Raw genomic sequence first — 20,163 nt, 5'->3', positions numbered from 1 at the left:
ACAATCCGGCCCCCCTGTAGAGTGGTTTAGCAGGTACAGTTTTAGTCATACTGGTATCAAAAATTGACTGAGCATAAATTAGGAAAGCCTCTGTGGCTTCATTACAAATTACAGTACTGTGTTTCAGACCAAAATCAATGGAACAGGAGTAAACAAGTTGGTTAGTTAGTTGGTAAGGAAAGTTAGGAATTCCAGAGCTAATAAAGTTATGTTTTAGGTTTTATTCTTACCCACTCTTATTTCTGCACTTTTCCCTCTCTTTGTCTCTAAGTCTTTTCCTGACTCTGACTGAAGCCTTACTGTGCTGGAGGATAAACAGATCACACCTGAACCAAAACTTACATGAACATGCACGCTGACCTTTGACCTACTACTTGACCCCTTGTCAAACGTATGCCTCAAGAACACTTACACTCAGAGGTTCCCCTCAGCACACCCTCACTGAGACTGATAATACAAAAAATGAGCAAAAGTGCGATAAAGGTTGGGAACCCCAGCCGCAGAGCTTTCAAAAACATATGGCTTTAGTTTAGAGTGGGGGCGTCTAAATCAGAACTCACTCAGTGAATGTATCCTCATTGGCTGCAGGGTAGAGGTGATCCTGAGGTGTGCTGCAGATTGTAAAGAGTCATCTGTCCTGCCGCTGGTGTCCTCACCTGTGTGCTCTGACATCCCCTGCTGTCACCCTGCAACACTCAAGAGCCTCACTATTCATCGATCAAGAGCTCACCAAATGATCTTGGTCAACTTTTTTGATTCATGGACATTCTGGCTCAGGGGCTTTGTTTTAAGCATGGCATGATTTTGTCTTTTGTATTTATCTTTCAGAGGAAATGTTATGCCTTTAGCCCCCAAGTGTAAATTTCTTCAGTCTTCATTTTTCTGTTTTACCACCTCTTTTGCATTTTTACTCCCGAAGATAAATTTGAGTTTTCATCTTTTTTTAAGGGTTTCTTCTCTGTTCTGTGCATAAGATCTTGTGCTTTCTTTTGCTGCCGGAATACCTCAATATCTCTGCGAGGGATCAATAAAGTTTATATCTCTCCATTATTTCTATAATATTGATGTGTAAAAAACCCCCCAAAAAATCTATTTCTCTGTGTAGTATCTTTCTATGTGGCTACAGCCTTCAGGCCATGCACTCCCACAGGTACCTGATAATGTTTCCCTCCATCTCCTCAGTGTGCTGTTATTCAAAGAAGCCATTATGTCCCAGCACCCTGCTCATGTCAGTGCTACCTCTGGAGAGGTCACAGCAAAGCGCTCGTCGTTTTTAAAAATGCAGTAGAGATTCCATTATTTGGCACACATAAAACCAAGTTCTAATGATCTATTATTCATGTTAAAATGTATTGATTTATTCATGAATGTCTTCTTTTGTCCCTTCCTGACCGTAGAGGAGGCCGCAGTGAGAAATGGCACAGAAATCAAAATAGTGGCTGCCCCTCTTTCCCACCGTCCCTGTTTATGTCTCTTCCCCTGTGGCAGGCCGCTGTGTGTGATCCTGGTGTTCAGCACCAAAGGACAGAGGTTCCTGCGGGTCGGGCTGGCTGTGCCTCTCTTTGGGTCTGTGGCCTACCTTAGGAGGATGGTGGCTGACGAGGGAAAACTTTCCCCAGACCAGGTAACTTAAAGCTCTTCAATTTTCCTATTTTAAACCACAAGTATTCTGTAATAGAGCAGCACAAGCTGACGTTGGCTGGCACACAAGTGTGATTATAGTGATTTGTGGATTGTATTCGTGACTTTTTGTTATGTGCTAGTGGATTAAATACTATTATTCATGCACATTTGGCTAAAACACATTAAGCTGGATCTTAGACTGGGGGAATAATTGGGCAAAGGCTGACGTTCGATCAAGTGGGCTCAAAGTTCACTCTCACGGCATTATAAGATGCATAATGACACTGTTCTCAGGAAACTAACGTGTGTGTGTTTGCATTTGTATATTTGTCTTCAGGTGATCCTGGCAGAGGTTTACTCCATAGGTTTCCAGCGCTCCTTCTTTGACGAGGAGGATCTGACCAGCATTGCTGAGAATGATGTCATCTACGCCTTCCAGGCTCCGCCCCTCTACATCAGAGGAGGCTCTGCACGGATCTCAGGTAGCCGCGTGACTAAAGGTGGAAACTGCTGTCTAACACGCTATTTTTAGTTACAACACGACATGTTGAGTATAAGTAGTTTGTAGTACTGCATTAATATTTATTTCTACTTTAATGTGGCTGTACACACAGATCTGTAAGCAAAACAAAGCAATTTTATTAATGTGTTTTGCTTAATGAAACCCTCAGGGAATGCACCTTACTGCAGGGGGCCCTCGGGAAGCACATTAAGAAGTATATAACTTCACATACAGCTCTGTGAATTACACCCCCCCCCCCCCCATGTGCAGGTTTTACTTGCACTCAGATTTATCTCTTCATTTCTTCTATTTTCCAGCTACTGATGTAAAATATGTGCTCAGAAGTATTTCATTACATAGTTTCCCCTTGTTTCTTGCTTTACAGTGTTTTGAGATCTGAGTTCTGCGCTGTTGTCCTCTCTCACGGGGCTGTAAGTCCCAGCACTTTATCAGCTTGCCTGTTGTACCTGAAAAATGTGACTTTTAGTGCTTCAATTTATGTTGCCGAATGGCCACACACAGCAGTGTCACCTAAAAGGAGCCCCCCCCCCGACAGTCTGGCTGGTCTGCATGCTGGCACAGTCTAAACTCCCTGGATTTTCACTGGCTCAGCCTGCAGGCGTTGATATGGAAACTCAACATCACCACTCAACACTTTTCTGTGCTTTGCAGATTATCCTGTCGTTCACACTGATATGTTTGCCTTGTGAGAATACATGTAAGATATTGTCATCTTTAAAGAACATTTAAATCTTTAGGAAATGTGCTGATTAAACAAACTTATGTAACTGAGCAAACCCAGAGTGACGGGATACCAAAAAGGGCAGCATTAGCTTGTTTTGATGCTTAACTGAAAAACATTTTTTCGTTTTCCCAATTGTTAAATATCCCATTACACTCTTAAATTATTTATGAATGTAAATGAAATATTGAGTAAATTTATTTATTTTTTTTTACTCAACTATAGCCCTTGAATATTTTCTGCCTCTGTTTGTGGTCAACCAGAGCTATAAACATCAAAATAATGAGTGCCATTAAAATATCATGTTAATGTATAAAATGTACCTTATTATTCCAGACCAGTACAGATTCAAAGCACACCTGTTTGCATGACTGCTTCCCTGAGACCTGCTTAATCTTAACACCTTCGGATATGACGCTGTACTTTCTTGTGTTCTCGGCACCTAATCGATCAGATGAACAGTTCTCGAGAAAACTGTGTGTGTGTGTGTGTGTTTAAATGTATCAAATGTGTCAATGATTTGTAATGCTTCCAGGCTGTCTGGCGCCATTAAAATGTAATCTTTATGCCCCTTCTGCAATTACTAATTCTAAACAGTCTGATCCCAGAGAGACCCTTAATCAATTATCCATAAACGCTTAAATGGAAGTAAAAATCTGTGGGTTACATATGAGATAGAATAACAAACACTCACCAGAGGTCTCATTAAAGCAAAGTCTGGCAATCTAAGCAGTTTATGTGCTGTGGTAATGTTAAGGAAAGGTTGTCAGTGTGGATTATGTCCTTCAGCATTAAATAAGCCACATGTAAAGTGTGGAGTCTAGAGAAAGCAGCCTCCTGATTGCTTTACACATGCAGAGCAAATACATCTTGTGGAATGAAATCTATGGGTAACCCTGTTATATTATGCTTCACCAGTTTCCTCCTTGTTGAAGGTAGCACACTCAACTGATTGAGGTTCTGTGGGGTTCAGTGCATTTTCAAGGGAAAAGTAACTCAGTCATTGTTGGAGGCAGCATGAGGCGCTCGGTAAAGAGCTGTTCAGTGTCTCCTCGGAATGAATAAATTAAATACTCTTGGATCGGACCAAAGGCAAACAGTGATGAGATGACCTTCCCGCTCTGACTCCCAGCCTCCCTGCTGGACTTAAAATTAATCTCCTACATCATAGTCTCACCATTGCATATATCACCTCCACACACTGAAGTCATCATTTTGTTCATTCCCCAGCACCTCTATCCTATAAGGTCATGTTGGGTCACAGAAAGGTTGAATGGGCGCAGTGATGCTGACCCAAGTACCGCTATTGGTAACTGGCTGTTTACAAAGCCGCACTCCTCACTTTTGGTTGATATGCCCATTGCTTTGGCTTTCACACAGCAATTTATAGTCATAATGTCGGCAGATTGAACATCGAAATTCATGAGGCTAAAGCTACATGTCCCGGGCAAAATGTCCCCCTTTCCAGCTGATTTCTAAAGACGTGTAAATAAAGACACATCATAGCTCTTTTATTAAAATGTTGAGTGACACTTAATTACTAAATATTTGAAAAAAAAAGATCAGACTGTAATTTGTTTCAAACAAAGAACAGGACAGAGCTGCTAAGTCTGATAACATCCAAGGCTGGTTTTCGCGCAGTAGGAGAAAACAACACTGTGGGTGTGCAAGTCGTGAACAGAGCTTGTATAACATAACACTATGACCCCCCAACTGAATGTAGTTAATTCTACTTAGTGATGTACTCCTTTCATGTGCCTACAATCTGGCAATCAACTTTTAGATTGAAAACAAATAATGTATAAAATCTTAAAACAAGTTTCATGTGAGAAAGAAGTCTTTTTCTGTTTTAATGCAGCAGAAATGAATAAGCACAATAATCACTATGGGGAGTACTAGTGCCAAGGATGAGACCTGAATAAGGGATCACCTGCCAAAGAATATTTGGAAGCAGATAGTTGGCTCTCACAGTTAAGTATCCATTTCACATTCTTTTATCTCTGTTACAGACAGAACAGGTTCTTTTCTCCTCTTCATCCATCACCCGGGATTTTGCTTATTTATGTACGGGCTGTTAACAATTTTACACGCGATAAACAACTGAGACCTCTGCAGGATCAAGTGAGCTTTGCCACTCTGCATATTCCTGCCACAGCAACTTTTATCTAATGATGTTATGGGTTTTTTTCTTTCATTTATGTGTGAAGGAGCTCATTATAAATTTAATCACAGAAGAAGTGGACTTTTAATAACAAAAAGTTGAGAACACCTGGGCTACAGCATCTAGGATTATGATTGAGTCTGTGGCATCATTAGTATGTCAAATGTGTTTATGTAATTGCTTTCACTGCCAGCAGGGGGAGACAAAAGTTCCACACTTCAGATGTTAATTTTTCGAAATGATCAGGATGATAAATCCCAGTAAGTTAGGGAGCTGCACAGTCGGTCAGTCAAACTAAGAATCCCTAAGTACTGTAGTTCAGTGGTGACTACAAGGAGAGAAACGTCTGAACTTCTGGACTGTGTAGTAAGTGTTTGCCCTCAGCTTTCCATCTGCTTCATCCTGCGTGTACTTAAGCACGGCCCTTCATTGAAACACTTGAGCATCCAACCTGAGAATACAGTTACTATCTGCATTTATGTGTCTGATTTACAGCTTAAATCTTATCTAAAGAGACTTTGAGTCATTTCTGTTAGCCACACTAGCACAGTGGCTCTAGGAGTGACAATGTCCACCATGTTGGTCCACTCTCTTAACAACTGTTTAATGGATTGCCTTGAAATTTGATTCAGATATGACTATGCTTAGCCTCTATCTATCTGCTAAACATCAGTGTTGTCACAGTGGTGCTGACTGCTAGCGTTTAGCATCACTGCGACAGCCTCACAAAGTGTCTGCCTATGGACTCATAGCCTGGTTTAACAAGCAGTGTAGATCAAATCAAATCTGGCAGTATTGCAATGGCGCAGTGTTAGTAGCATTTACCTTCATTGGGCTGCCACACGTTACTAATTTATGCGTGAAACATTTGTCACAAGTAACATCCAAAATCCAGTCAGCTGGGCAGGAAAACAATGAAAAGTTAAATTAAGTAATTTGGGAGACGAGATTGCACTTGTTTGACATTAGTTAACTCAGTCACACATGGGGAGTAGCACATACCAACCTTTGACATTTGGTGTAATCTAATGGGCTGTCTCACAGCTAGTGATCATTTCTTTTGGAGCACACATACGTGATATATTTATAACCTAAGTGCTTATTAACTCACATAATCTCACTCATCTTTCCTTTGGCAAAGGTGCATCGTGTATCTGAGGACGTGAGTTATGTTTCTTGTAGCAAAGTATACTGTGTATTACTATTTACATTTGTAGAAGTCTGTACTACATAATATGTGCATAATAACAACCTTTGTTTGTTCAAAAACCCGTTATATGACTGTGCAGACAGCTAATGGGTTTTGGGTGGGGGTTGTGCTGTAGCTGAAGGGGAGAGTAGATCCCTGAAGGGGCAGAGGTGTTTCATTATGGGCTTTCACATAGTCTGTGTTTAGTCTCGCTCATCCTGTCTGTCTATTCAACAATGCAAGAAGCCTAACTGTGCACAGGAATGATGAGTTCACGGGCTCCTGCGATTTCTTAGAATTAGTTACAGGCTTTTCGATAATAAAAGATTAGGTTAAATACGTATGTAGGCCAAACAAAGTTAGCTTTTTGTGTGGAGTGTGTTTGAGTCTAAGTACCCTTACCTATTTTCACATAGGTGTTTAGTGGTGCCCTTTTCAGTATAGCTATGGGAATTGTCTCATACTTCCACTGTTAAACGAGGTTAAAAAAAAATCAGGAGTGAAATGACAGCATCTTTGATAAATGTCCAGAAACAGTACAGTTTTTGACAGTAAGTCATAAAAGATTATTTAAAGAGCGATGAGAGGTGGGTCTCCATACCATCTCTGTATAAATCTTAGCAGGACAGGCTGAGAGGTGACCTCCGCATTTTACTGCTGTTTCATGAACATGTTTCACTGGGCATTTAAAATGAGATTTTTTTCCCATTAATCATTCCCACGGCTGTCAGAGGTCGCTGCTCATGCAAATTGCAGCACATGATTTAAGCAAGTTTTATCACTTGCTTGATTAGAGCGACATTAATAAATGAAAAGCTGCATACTTATCATTACTCTCATTCTTGAGGTCGAGACACTGCAATCAGAGGTTTTAATGTTAAAGCTTTGGTGGTTTGAATGTAGACTTTGATTATTTTTGAACAGGCCTTGCCCTTCATACAGTGCGCAGCTTAACATCCTCACACCCCAGTTTTTTCTGTAGGAGGAGGGATGTGCCGACATAGAGCCTGCGTTACTTTGCAAGGGTCACAGTAACAGGATGCTCAGCAGTGGCATTTGCTTTGTCAGTGATGAATCACGTGTCAGGTGTAAACAACAGTGTTTAATGAAACGTTTGGAGAAGGCACAGCTACCGTGGTCAATCTAATTCAGCATGTGATTTATCACTGTGAGCCTCTGAGGGGCTGACCCGCATGCTAAGACCAGAGGTTTGTCAGATGTGAGACAAAAACACAGGCCCACTGACGTCACGTTTCACAGGGAATCTTATGATCTCAGCTTTTTGCTCAGTCAGTCACACCTCTCCGAGAGACGGGAGAGAAGTAGTGCTGCTTGGCACCCCACCAGGACAGGATGTGGAGCTGAAGCTGCATCAGATAATACCTCCCGCTGAGAGCGCAGGCAGCCATTGGTCCATCTGTTCTCCCCTCTGAATCACTGATCTCCAAATAGAAAGCTGCTGTCTCACCACTTTATATATCTCAATTCTCCTCCTCACTCCTTGTTAGAGGTGATAAGTTTAATCATTAAGTTTTCAGTGCTTGAAATAAGTTCATCTTTCGTTCAAAGGAAGAATGCGAATTATCATACCATCTGAGATCAGTGTAGTCTTTGAAAGTGTCGGCCTGTCTGTCTTTGAAAGTGAGCTGTTTACCAAATGAATGTGAAACTGGTGCGTGATTAGCATCAGTAGGATTTATCAAGAATTTGATTATATCTATAGTTCAAAAAAGTAAAAAAACACATCTTGTATCACCTTGTTCTCTTCTCATCCTATGACTCATTTTAGTGTATCTTGGCTCTTTGATCTCACGCCTCCTCTCTGACTTTGTCCTGTGTTCTTCCTCCTCTGCCAGGTTACCATCACAGCCTCCCATCGTCCCCATACTCCACTGGTCCTGAAGGTCAGAGGTTACCCTCATCTGGGACGTTGTCATCAGAGTTCCTCAACCAGGGCGTCCCTGTAAAGATTCTGCTGTTGGTGTGCAACGCTGCAGGCGCCGGCCAACATGCTGTTAGGTAACGATAACAGTTGAACCCTTTTATGACGGCAAAATATCAAATCTTGTCAGCTTTTCTGACTTGTCAGTCATCAGGGTTTTTGCTGGTTTCACAGTTAACAGATTTTCAGCAGATGTGAGCTCCACATGCAGTAGTAGCACAGCCCACATTACATCCAGCCTTGCTCTGGTGAAGTACGTCAAGGTCATGTTAGCACCCTGTTCGGGAAAAGACTCACATCTCACTGTGAGATGAGTTTCAAAATCAATCAGCTGAGGAATCCGACATCTGGCACGATATAGAGATCAGACACTCGTCTCCCTGACAGAGTCCTGAGAGATCAATATAGGTGAGCTCGCCATCACGGCTGTGGGAAAGTCCAATCCCGGCCACGTCTCAGTTTCTCCTTCAAATGCCTCGCTGTCGTCGATCAAACCACCCACCTATCTCGCTCTCATCAGATGACAGCTGGAGGACTTTTCTGTGCCAAGCAAGTGACATTGGAGTCGCATACTTGTTTCTAGCTCTGGTTGTTTGTGTAATAGCATCACCAGTGTATTTCTGAATATCAGTAAAGTGTGAAAACTCTCGCTTTTGTTGGTTTTTTAGAACTGTGAGACCAACAGATAGTCGTAGATTTAAGAAAGTTTCACATTTTATGTGTCATGTCCAAGTGTTATTCTTGAAAGTTAATAATTAGACATCAAGACGTTTTACTTGTTACATCTTGTTACTGATTCTCGTGTCTGTTGAGACAGGCTGAAAATAAATATAGGGCAGTTGCTAATCTGAGTTAGATATTAGATTTCACTGCATGATCCCATCAAAAATCCAAGATTATTCCATATTAATTATCAGGTTGGCGGAGTTGAAACATTCACTGTGAGAATGAGGAGCTAGAGAGTAGCAAACACAGTGTGAAATGACTTCGGATTTAAGTCCATTTGTCACAAACCAAACCATACAGCAAAAGAGTTACATTGTTATTCCTCCTGCTCCACAGCAGTTTCCAACAGAGTTTTCCCCCTCATTTTGCATATATTGTCTCTTCCTGCTGCAGCTGTCGCCGCTCAGTCACCGCAGAATGTTAATGGTTAACATCCTGAAAAGTGATCCAGCCTTATTTATACTGAATGTCTCCATGGTATCTATGTATATGATGTAATGAGAAAACTCTATGAGTGAGGGTGTGTGTTTGATTTCTAATATTTTGTGTCAATGTCTTTAAGGATTTCAGAAAACAGAAAAAAGTAGTCCCTTCACACATGCAATATAGCTTGCTTTTCATTCATTTAACATCTGTTCCTACTAAGTTTTATAGCACCCCATTGTCATCCACTGTGTGTGTGCCTGTGTGTCTTTGTTTGCTGCATGCATGCTCACACGGTCTCACACTAGAAAGTCTCATGCATACCATGGAGGAGTGCCCTCAATTAAACGTGTATTGTAATTAATGTGTCATGTGATCTTTTGATTGTTGTCCCTCTCCTCTCCAGCTATTTTCGCTCCTTATTATCTCTCTCTGTGCTTCCATAGATGTGTTGTGATGAGAAATTTTGTCGGTAATGTTAATAAATGACTATTTGCACGACAGTAAGACAAGGAGATGTTGGCCCGTCAGGACTAATGTAGAGTGGTTGAGTGTGGCTGTCGTGAGCTGTCTGCTTTTTCTATTCCTCTTCAAGGTTTGGGCCTCCATTCCTAATGAGGGAGGACCGGTCTATTTCCTGGGACCAGCTGCAGCAGAGCATCCTCAGCAAGCTTTATTACCTGATGATCAATGGAGCTCAGGCACAGGTACTGGACAACTGTTAATGGTTATGTGATAATTGATCCATGTAAGAAAGGAATTTTTTTCACTTGTGTCCACACATTTACACTCATACAGACTCTTTAGCAGAGCTGATTCTTGAAACCATATCCTCCGATTAAGCCGTGCATGTCAACAGGCAGTGATCTGTTCACATCCAATCAAATGACAAAGACTGACATGAAACGCAGGTCAAAAGAGTGACACAGTGGGATACACACTGTCATTTGCTATTGTGTGACAATGTGGACATCTACTGTAAATACTGCCACTGTCGCAACATCAATGTTAGAATGGAGAAATGTATTTATTATCTTTAATATGTTTCTTCACCACAACCAGATAACCGTTGGACTAAAATCGCACTGTATACCTGTGTGTCAATAGAAATTGCTCCATGATTCCTGTTAAACTCACATTTAATGGCCGTGTTGTGTGGGCGGGCTTGTTTTGAGCACCGGCTGGAGGCAGAGGGGGGACATTGTTCCCCCCTGCTGTGCCGGCTGGCGCACCTCTTCAGAGACAGGTTTTTTGGCTCGGGACAGAGCAAAACATGCCCACACAAGGGCACTGTTTAGCACAGGTGGGGGAGCGTAAAGCACCACCTGGAAGCTGGAGAGGAAGCACTGTCCTCTCATTGCACACACCGGCACACCAGACCAGAGTCAGCTGAAGTGGGTTAAGACGAGCGCTCTCTGATACACATGGATAGAATGTGGACAAAGCTGCTTCTTCTTCTTCTGGAGAGTCCAATTTCATGACTTTGTGGCATGGCCATGTTTATGCAGGGAGTTTTACTTTTGTCCACTCATCTCCCAGTGCTGTTGTGTTATTGGCCTTGTACTGTGCCAGTCTCTGCTTGCAATAGCCTTCTGCCCTCCTTAGTGTCAGTACTACAGTATAAACACAGGATGGAAAGTGGAAATGAAAAGAGACTTTAAAATATGTGAAAAAAAACAGGAAAGTTACAAGAAAGCAATTCATCTTAACTGGCAGTGAGTGAAGCCTTTTTAAAGTAACACAGGTGTTTCAGCAAAGCCTTGCAGGTGCAGCTCAAATGATTTTTAACATTGCTCTGGCAACACCTTTTTAGCTACTTCAAGGTACAAGCAATGATTCAAATGCAAACAAAGGGCAGAGCCACCGAACTGCTGCAATGAAACAACAGATGTCTTTACGCTGAACTGATCATTAATGTCATGAATGAAAGAACTTAATTATAGCATCTCTGAAAATGAAATGCACATATCAGTGGTGGTGCTGAAAAGGCTTTGTGAAGCACAAGGTTAGCTGAAGTAAGGCCTACTCTATTATATTAATAAATCTTTGATTTATATGTTCAAACAGTTACGGGTCGTAACTTTTATAATGTTTATATCTTTAGGTTCCATCTTGATTTCATTCCCACAGTGTACATAATAATATATTTGCATATGCATGGCTGTGACCGGCTGTAGGGCAGGCAGTGTGTTACTAATGAGACTTGATGGGGTCTGAAGGTGAGTTCTTGGCCTGTCAGTCTTCCATGCATGCAGAGAAGCATGGCAGCCTTGTTAACGCGTGAAATATGGGACATAATGATAGAAATGCAAACAGCTTAGCTTGCTTGGATACACCCCTGCTGTATGTCGCTGTTATATCAATTATTTACTTCACTCAGGCCAGCGGGTCTATTTTCTTGCTTGTTTCTGCTTGCTCCTTGCCTGTACTGTATAATTGCTTGTGTTTCAGCATATTATTGTGTGCAGAAGCATGTTGTTAATCATGTAGTCAAACAGATTCCCAATCAATGTCTCTTCTCTTTGCCAGCTAACACACAACTGCAGTAAAGAGCCATTTAAAGCTCGGGTGGTGCGAGAAACTGGCTATCCAGCTTGCTGTATATTACTCGGTGTTCTTTGAGAAGTGTCAGGAGACAGAGGAAGAGAAGAGTCAGGTGCAACATTTTGAATAACTCGGTTGGAGCTCTGTAGTCTCTTTGTGCCCCATGCTGTCAGCTATTTAATTAAAACCAGGCTTGTACAGTATAATCAGTTTGTTGGAGCCTACCTCTGCCAAGAAAGGAGCCATGCTCAGAGCAGATGTTTGCTCTAAATCTTTCATCTCAACAGAATCTCTAGTTTTCTTGCACCAATGAATTACACTCACAAGTGGATTTTTCCGCTTCTGTCTAATTTTAGCTTCAGCAAAGATGCAATTCAAAAACAGAAAAGCACGGCCTCTCTGACAGCCATTCTTGCTGCTACTGACACCGCTTGACATCTTCATTTTAGCAGTGGCTGGCTTGATGCTCACTAAAGGACACCTTAGGAATACAAAATGCTGCAGTACACTGCTGGCTACATTTTCGCCCACAGTGTTTATATTAACAGACAGACAAACATTTTCACACATTCACACCATCTCTATCTAGACTTCTGGTGAAAAGGTTATTTTGTTGAGACTGAACTGGATTTGATATGAGATTTAATCAGAACAACATCTGAGTGTATTAGCACAAGCCTAAAGCGTGGAAAATTCCTTGAAACACACAAAATACTCTAACAACATAATGGTAGATTGTGTTCTTTGCATGGGTTGTAACTGGAGATCTTTTGCCTTGTCAGGCACAAACAATGCCACAAACATTCCTCATTTCACGCCACCCTCGCTTAATCACACGAAAAGTGATTAAGCATCGAAAGCGAGACCATGGATCTTTCTCATGGGGAAGCATTGCGAACACTAAGTCTCCACCAATGTCCGTGGTGCCCTCACGCTCATACACTCCTCCAACAGGATGCTGACATGACTTTCCACAGATTTTCTCCTCCTCTGCTCAGCAGTCACGCTGACAGGGGTGACATTGCTCAGAGCCTGACCAGATCCCTGATGCTCATTTGTTCATCTTTCTTCTCACATGTTACTCATTGTTACTCTCACATAATCCTCTTCATCTGCCTCTATACTGGGTGGAAAATAAACATGTCCAACACAAATGCATATGTACACACACAGCAAAATATCTCACTATACAAAGAGATTTTGTCTGAAACTTAAACTCTGATCAGTGATTAAATGTTTACTGTTACTGTTAAAGTTACTGTTGCTACATTTGAAGTGTTTCATTTTCAGCTGGTGGCTGCAGTTTATAATCCTGCAGTTTAGCCCGTGAAAGTATTAGTAAATTTTGATATAACAAATCATTGATATTATCAGTCGACAGATAAAGCAACCTCTCATTTATAGCTGGCAACTGTCATTTTAGTTAGCTGAAAAGACCTGTTAACAGATTTTAATAGCTGCACATAGCTAGTTAAGCTAAATTAGCTTCATGAGTTTCATGACAATGCCATCTCTGCTGACTTTAATGTTTCCAGCCTTTAGAAGATGCTCAAACTACATGTCCCAGATAAGACGTCAGCAGCAGCCCCCTTAACATAACTGTAGCTAACTAGCTAATATACTTGAACAAGCATGACAAAGTTTTCAACATTGTGTTTTCCTTTCGACGTTACAAGACAAAAGATTTTAGGATGACGACTTACGAGTGTCACTGCTAGTGTTGGTGTGTTTTTCACTGATAACAGCTTTGGCTTGGCTTACCAGAGTGTAAAATGACTGAAACCTGACTGCTGTGCCTGCTGATAGTCAGTCAGTCAATCAGTAATATTAGCATTCAGGACCAGCTTCCACACAGGGGGAACATTACAAAGTGGATGTCCGAAAAATAAATTATCCAAACTCTGCTTAAATCTATGTGCCTAATTTATACTAAAATCCCAGGCAGAACATTTCAACATGTGGAGGAATGGAAAGTTTGGCAGGCCTGTTATGAAATTGCTTATTGAGGAGAGGGTTAGCTCTTGATTGGTTCAATCTGAAATGGGTAGACCGCATTTCTTGTTGAAGCAGTCAGTATCTTTGTAAAGACCTTTACGATTTGTGCACTCGTGTGTATCATATTTTAAAGAAATTTTCCCTTGGTTTTTGAAACAATAGTGAAAAACACCTTATTCCTGAGAAGCTGGAATTGGTATGACTCCTTGGGTGGTCTTCACATGTACACACAAGCCTTTCGCTAGAACTAGCAGTAAGCCCAAACAAGTCTGTAATGAAAAGAAAACTTATTTTCAGTTTGGATTTGTCATCTAGCATTAGAGGTTTTTTTACGCAGAAGATGAAAACACAGAAAAGTAGATGAGTTCTCTGAAAAAGCACCACAGGGAAGTTTTATGCCTGCAGTGTGCATAAATACATGATGCTAAAACGCTGAAGAGAAGGTAGTCTTAGTTACATGGTTCCACATGCCCACACAGAAATGAAGGCATGAGAACAAAATGTTACTTGAACATAGGGGTGGGTGATCTTACTGAAAAACATTGCATGTGTTCCATTGCAACTATGATCCATTATCTAAATTGTAATCTTCTTAAATTTGAAATGAATTACAGACTATAGTCAGACTTAAAATAGCCTGTGAATTTCTTCATTTGCAGCATTAAACCAGTACAACATGGCAGGGGTGGACAGCAGCTGACTGGCACTTGTGATACTAATACTTAAAATAGTGCTTCCCTTTGCAGATGTGAGGCAGTAAATAAGAAATATTCTTATTTACCTCCCCTGAGGGTTATGAACTCCAGTGGGTTCATGTGCTCAAATCAATATTGTTGTCTGCTTTAGTGTACTACAAGTCATCAGAGATCCTGCTGGATCGAGTGTACCTTGTAGGACTCAGAGTGGGTATTTGTGTTTGAGCTCAGCCAGCAGCGACATGCTAGATTTCACTAGAACAAGAGAAGATCAGTTTCATTTTTGCAAGGCGCTCCTTCATTCCTAAAGCACCTCCAATCTAAGTAGATTTCAGAGTAATACAAGCATGCTTCACAGGAGGCAAAAAGATATTGGGACCTCATGTGTTCTTTCTTTTTTCTTGGGCTTTCCAGTCCAGTTGAGAATGATATGAGAAAGTAGTCTGATTATCTATGGTTTTATGGACATTATTTTTCCTGTAAAATAATACTTTGAGTGCAAAAAAAAAAAAATCTTTAACATTGTGCTCCATGTTATTGCTGCATGTTGATTCTAGCTGAGCTGCTGTGAGCTCAAGATGTCAGGTGCAGGTCGTGGCCTACTTCAAGATTGCCCACTTTGTTCTGTCACTATCTTTTTGTTGCTTTAGCCTGTTCACATCGAAATCGTTAAATATAACCCAGAGTAGATGAAAATATGCAAGGGTGAAAATATGCGCTCCCAGTTCACATTTTTAAAATAGATTTGAACAGCTGTCCAAGAGCCAAATGACTGTCAGTTAACATGTTGGCACATAAAAGTTTCGACAAGTTTTTAGAATTGGTTGTTACCACTGATTGTTATCATGAAATGTTAATGACGCTTAATTTGCCAAAATGGAATTCCACTGAAATCCTGAAGCTTTGGGTCATATAGTAGTTGATGTGTTTGAAATAGTCATTTTTTCTGCAGGAAAATCAATCACACGACCTGTTTTGTCTTTTGACTATAAGTAGGACAAGGCAGAGGTTGTTTTAAGAAAGAAAATGGTAGTGAACAAAAAAGAAGCTGAACCCAGTCCAGCGGTTGTGCTGATGTGCCAGTGTCTGTGCAGAACATCTTCATCATCATCGCCGTGTGGAAAACTGCATATTCTCTACTTTGATTCAAAGGGACAAATCTGTACTTACACGGACCACATGAAACTTATCCATGGTAGTCAGTCTTCTTTTACACAAGCATATTGGATTCATAAAATCATTTCAGCCCACATTTTTATGGTCGGAAGTCTCTAAACTAAGCAGTCATTTTGTCTGATCGCAGTAAAAGCTGCTGCTTTTTCAGAATCCTGAACTATGTGTTCTCATTTTGCCATAATGAAACCATCTCATCATAGTTATGCAAAACCATGATGGGCGAATAACACCACAAAACTGCTAGCATCAACATTTCTCATAATGGTGGTGAATCAGTGTGTGGTGGCTGTGCTCATTTTAGACATTAACAAGACTTAAGAGCCTACAGCCATGCCAGCGGTGAGGCTGTACTTAAGCAGAGTGTTGCTTTGAGCTAAATGCTAGCATGCTAACAGGCTCACAGTGACAATGTTAACATGCTGATGTAAAGCAGGTATTATTTTCGCCATGTTTGCCATTTTAATATAGCAAGTTAACATGCTGACATTTGCTAATTGGCACAAAACAAAAAGTACAGCTGAGGCTGATGGGGATGTAATTTGTTTTGCAGGAATTTGGTCATCAAAGTGCTGGATAAACTGAAATTTTGATCTGGATAAAAAGTTTGTGGATAAACAAAGTGATTATGATTGATCCTGAGAGGAACATGAATGCTCGTGACAGTAAATCAAATTGATCTTGAAACATTAAACTAAAAACCACAAACGTTTGATGCCTTGTGGTGGTAGAGCTAACAAAAAAGTCTGGGGACCACGAATGGCCATTCAATAGTTGAGATAATACATTGTGAAAGTGTGGGTACTATATGTCAGACCAGTTAAGTTGAAGATCTGTGGGGTGTAAGCACCTTTCGGGATTCATCGTTGTTTAATTAGTAGTACAAGTGTGATCAACAAAATAAAAGTGTGATCTACAAAGTTTAGAACTTGAGTTTGAGAACTTTAGAACAGTATTTGAGAAGAGGACGGGATGTGTAGAGCACTGAAAGCACTGAAAGTTAACACCGTTGTTTATAGTCTTGGTATGAAAAACGTACAAATACCCTGATGCTATGTCCATGGCTTGACTGAGTTTTTCTTGTGCCTCTCTTTTAGAATACCAGAGTGCTGTTCAATGTCCGTGTGGTGGGAGGATCAGCGTTTTACAGCTACCTGTCACCTCAGGACGGGCGGCCACTTTACCACCCTGCTGTCGACAGGTGAGGGTGTCCAAGATACATGAAACATCAAGTTAACTGTGGTGGAGCGTTCACACACACACACACACACACACACACACTCTCAGCCAATCACGTGAGTTCTTATGACCTCCATAAACACTGAAACAAGCGCTGCTGTTCTTACTGTGTCCATTGATTTTTCCTTTCCATCTCCATAGCTCACCGTACATATAAGTGGCTTTTCTTAACGTTTACTGACATTTGTTCTGCACAGTTTAAGAGGTAACCATCCATGCAATTAAATGTCCCGTATGCTCTGGAGCAAGTGTGTCTGACAGGAATATTTTTGGACACATTTCTAGAGCATTTCTGCAGGTGCAAGCCCTGACAACACACAGTCCAAAGTGACAGTTATCGTTTAAGCGAGCAGACTAGCAGACTAGCTGTTCGAGCACTACACTCTCTTATTAAGCAAGAGGATTATTACATTATTCTGAATGCGTTATTTTGTTATACAACTCAGATTCCAAAAAAGTTGGGACACTGTGTAAACCGTAAACAAAATATTATGTGATCATTATTTTATTTTTCCTCATCACCTTAATTGATCTTTGGTCACTTGATGCCAGCAACAAATGCCAAACAAGTTGGAATAGGAGCAACACCAGACTGGTAAAGTTGTGTACTACTCAAAAAACTCCAGTCTTGTACATTTCAGGTTCATTCGTAGCTGACAGCATCATATTCAGGTGTGAAAGGAGCTTCCTCGAAAGGTTCAGTCTTTCATAAACAAAGATGGGTACATATGAGGTTCACCACTTTGTCACACAAAGTACCCAAAGGATATTACTGCATGGGCTGTTGGTAAACACAGTTCGTTTCCAAATGACTGTAATCGGTTTTTATTTACATTTTACAGTGTCCCAACCTTTTTGGAATTGGTTGTAAGATAGTGAATATGGTACAGGTTGTTCCTGCTTAACATGTGCATCTGTGAAATCCCTATTAATGCTGAAGCTTTGGAGCTACATATGCTGTCATTAGGCGGCACGGTGGCGCAGTGGTTAGCGCTGTTGCCTCATAGCAAGAGGGTTTGAATCCCGGTCTGGACCCTTCTATGTGGAGTTTGCATGTTCTCCCTGTGCCTGTATGGGTTTTCTCCGGGTACTCCGGCTTCCTCCCACAATCCCAAAGACATGCACATTAGGTTAACTTGCTACTCTTTGTGTATTCGCCCTGTGATTGACTGCCGACAGTCCAGGGTGAACCCCGCCTCTCGCCCGAAGTCAGGCTCCGGGTATAGAAAATGGATGGATGGATTTGCTGCCATTTTTTCAGGGGCCTCCATGTCCAGCAGTTTTTGATGATTGGCACTCTCTATTATGTTCTGAAGCTGATGTTTAATTTTTAGTTTTCATATCATGTATATCATGCAACAGTAAAGATTAGACCTGATTTTAAAGTGCTGACTGAAATGTGCAGACATATTATCTCCTTTCACAAATGCATGTCTGATGGCTTTTTCTTGCCGAAGTGAATTTGTTGATTCAAAGGGGCCTTTTGGCAAGGTCTTGAAAGAACAGTTTATTCATTCAGTGAATGGTGCTGATGGGGCAAATGCTGTAGAAATCTTTTGAAACGCAAATGTGCAGCACACTGTATCCTAGAAACTAACGTAATGATAGCGTTTGAACTCTAATGATTCAGAACTATGCTCGGTTCCCAAGTCAACCCCCATCAGACAGTATAAGAAGGAACACTGCAAATGTTTTATTCTGCTGTTCACTCCCATCAGCCTCTGTAAACTGTTTCTGTGGCATGTCATATACGTACTGTTTCTTGTGCCAGCGGACATACCATCTCTAGTGTGTACTTATCAATTGACTTGAAATGGCTTGCTCATTTTTAACCATGCCGAGTCCTAGCTCAGTGGATGGCTCTGTGTGTCTGTGTTGGTGGACTGACCAACACCACTTTGGTCCAGACTGAAATCCACTACTGGAAGGATCACTATGACATTTTTATACATACAGTCCAGAGGATGAATTATAATGTCTTTGGTGGTCTCAACTATTTGTCTAGTGCCACCATGAGATCAGCTTTAATTTTTTTGTGAAATCTCTTGTTTTGATGGATTGCAGTGACACAAGCATAGAGATGTTTGAATTTTTCTAACTTTGGTGATCCCAGTTTTTCTTCTCATGAATTATCAAGTTAATTTGTCCAACACTTTGGTTTACGATCCCATAGCTGCAAATCTAATGATATTCCCATCAACCTCAGCTGTACTTCATTTTTTAGTGCTAATTAACAAACGTTAGCAAGCTAACAAGCTGGACTGTGATGGAAAACACTGTAAAGATTATTCCTGATAAATATCGGAATGTTAGCATTAGTTATTTTCATCTCAGAAATATGTATTGACCAATATTATATAAACTTCACATAAGCAAAACAAAAAAATCACAAATTAGTCCAAATTAAAATTTAGCTCAGAGCACTGCTGTGCCTCAGCAGCCTGCACTTTGCGGGGCAGCTGGCATGGCTGTAGATGCTTGTTCTCTACAAGTCGGGTGAAAAGTGTCACAGCACAGCTCCGTGAATACTAAAGTTCAAAAAGATTACACCTGATGTGACTGACGGCTCATTCTTGACCTTCAAAATCAGTTTGTAAAAAAATAATCTCACTTCAAGATCCCCAAGTTAGTTTTTCAACCACTTATCACAGTGTGACCTGAACAAGATCATGAGATGCATTTGAGATCCCTGTTAGAAAATCAGTTTATTGTTGATGTGTTGAAGCTCAGCTGTGAACTGCTTACACATTTCTGTTGTTCTGTAACTTATATTTACATGGAACGTCCACAACTAAATCCCCCAGTCACTTTTTCACACAAGTTAAGATACAAACAACATGCATGTATCAACCAATGTTGTGCTGTTGTAATGCTGACACCTAGTGGTTAAAATGCCTCAATACAAGTGCACTCAACGTGTAGTAATAAGGTGGGAACAGTTTATTCACTGTAAATATAAATGCAAAGTATGGCAGAAGTGAACAGGTGATGTTAGACCAGTAAAGGAACTTTGTGCAGGTAACCCATCCCCCCACACCTGGTGGAATTTCTCCTTCTATGTATTTTAGAGCTCTGAAGCTCTGTGGCTCAGGAGGACCTCCACATGTGAAGCTCATCATCGAGTGGGAGCACAGAATCAAAGACTGGTCAGTTTATTTTCTATGACAGACCAACACCTTTTTACCCTGTACCTCTTCTCTATTATCCTG

General features: G+C 40.9%; 1 protein-coding gene across 2 annotated transcripts in view; it reads left to right on the top strand.

Moving 5' to 3' along the window:
• The window catches only part of LOC124072817 (ubiquitin carboxyl-terminal hydrolase 43-like), a 58,370-nt gene that overhangs the window by 30,783 nt on the left and 7,424 nt on the right, over nucleotides 1-20,163 (top strand). For both annotated transcript variants that reach the window (XM_046414519.1, XM_046414520.1), the window contains exons 5-10: nucleotides 1,489-1,624; nucleotides 1,961-2,105; nucleotides 8,074-8,236; nucleotides 9,904-10,015; nucleotides 16,813-16,916; nucleotides 20,023-20,100. In XM_046414519.1, coding sequence (XP_046270475.1) covers nucleotides 1,489-1,624; nucleotides 1,961-2,105; nucleotides 8,074-8,236; nucleotides 9,904-10,015; nucleotides 16,813-16,916; nucleotides 20,023-20,100 — 738 coding nt within the window. The remainder of the gene's footprint in view (nucleotides 1-1,488; nucleotides 1,625-1,960; nucleotides 2,106-8,073; nucleotides 8,237-9,903; nucleotides 10,016-16,812; nucleotides 16,917-20,022; nucleotides 20,101-20,163) is intronic.

This window comes from Scatophagus argus, chromosome 16, assembly GCF_020382885.2.
Source record: "Scatophagus argus isolate fScaArg1 chromosome 16, fScaArg1.pri, whole genome shotgun sequence".
NCBI classification, from domain to species: domain Eukaryota; kingdom Metazoa; phylum Chordata; class Actinopteri; family Scatophagidae; genus Scatophagus; species Scatophagus argus.
The sequence above is the reverse complement of the archived record's forward strand: the minus strand, read 5'-3'. Positions and strand labels throughout refer to the sequence as shown.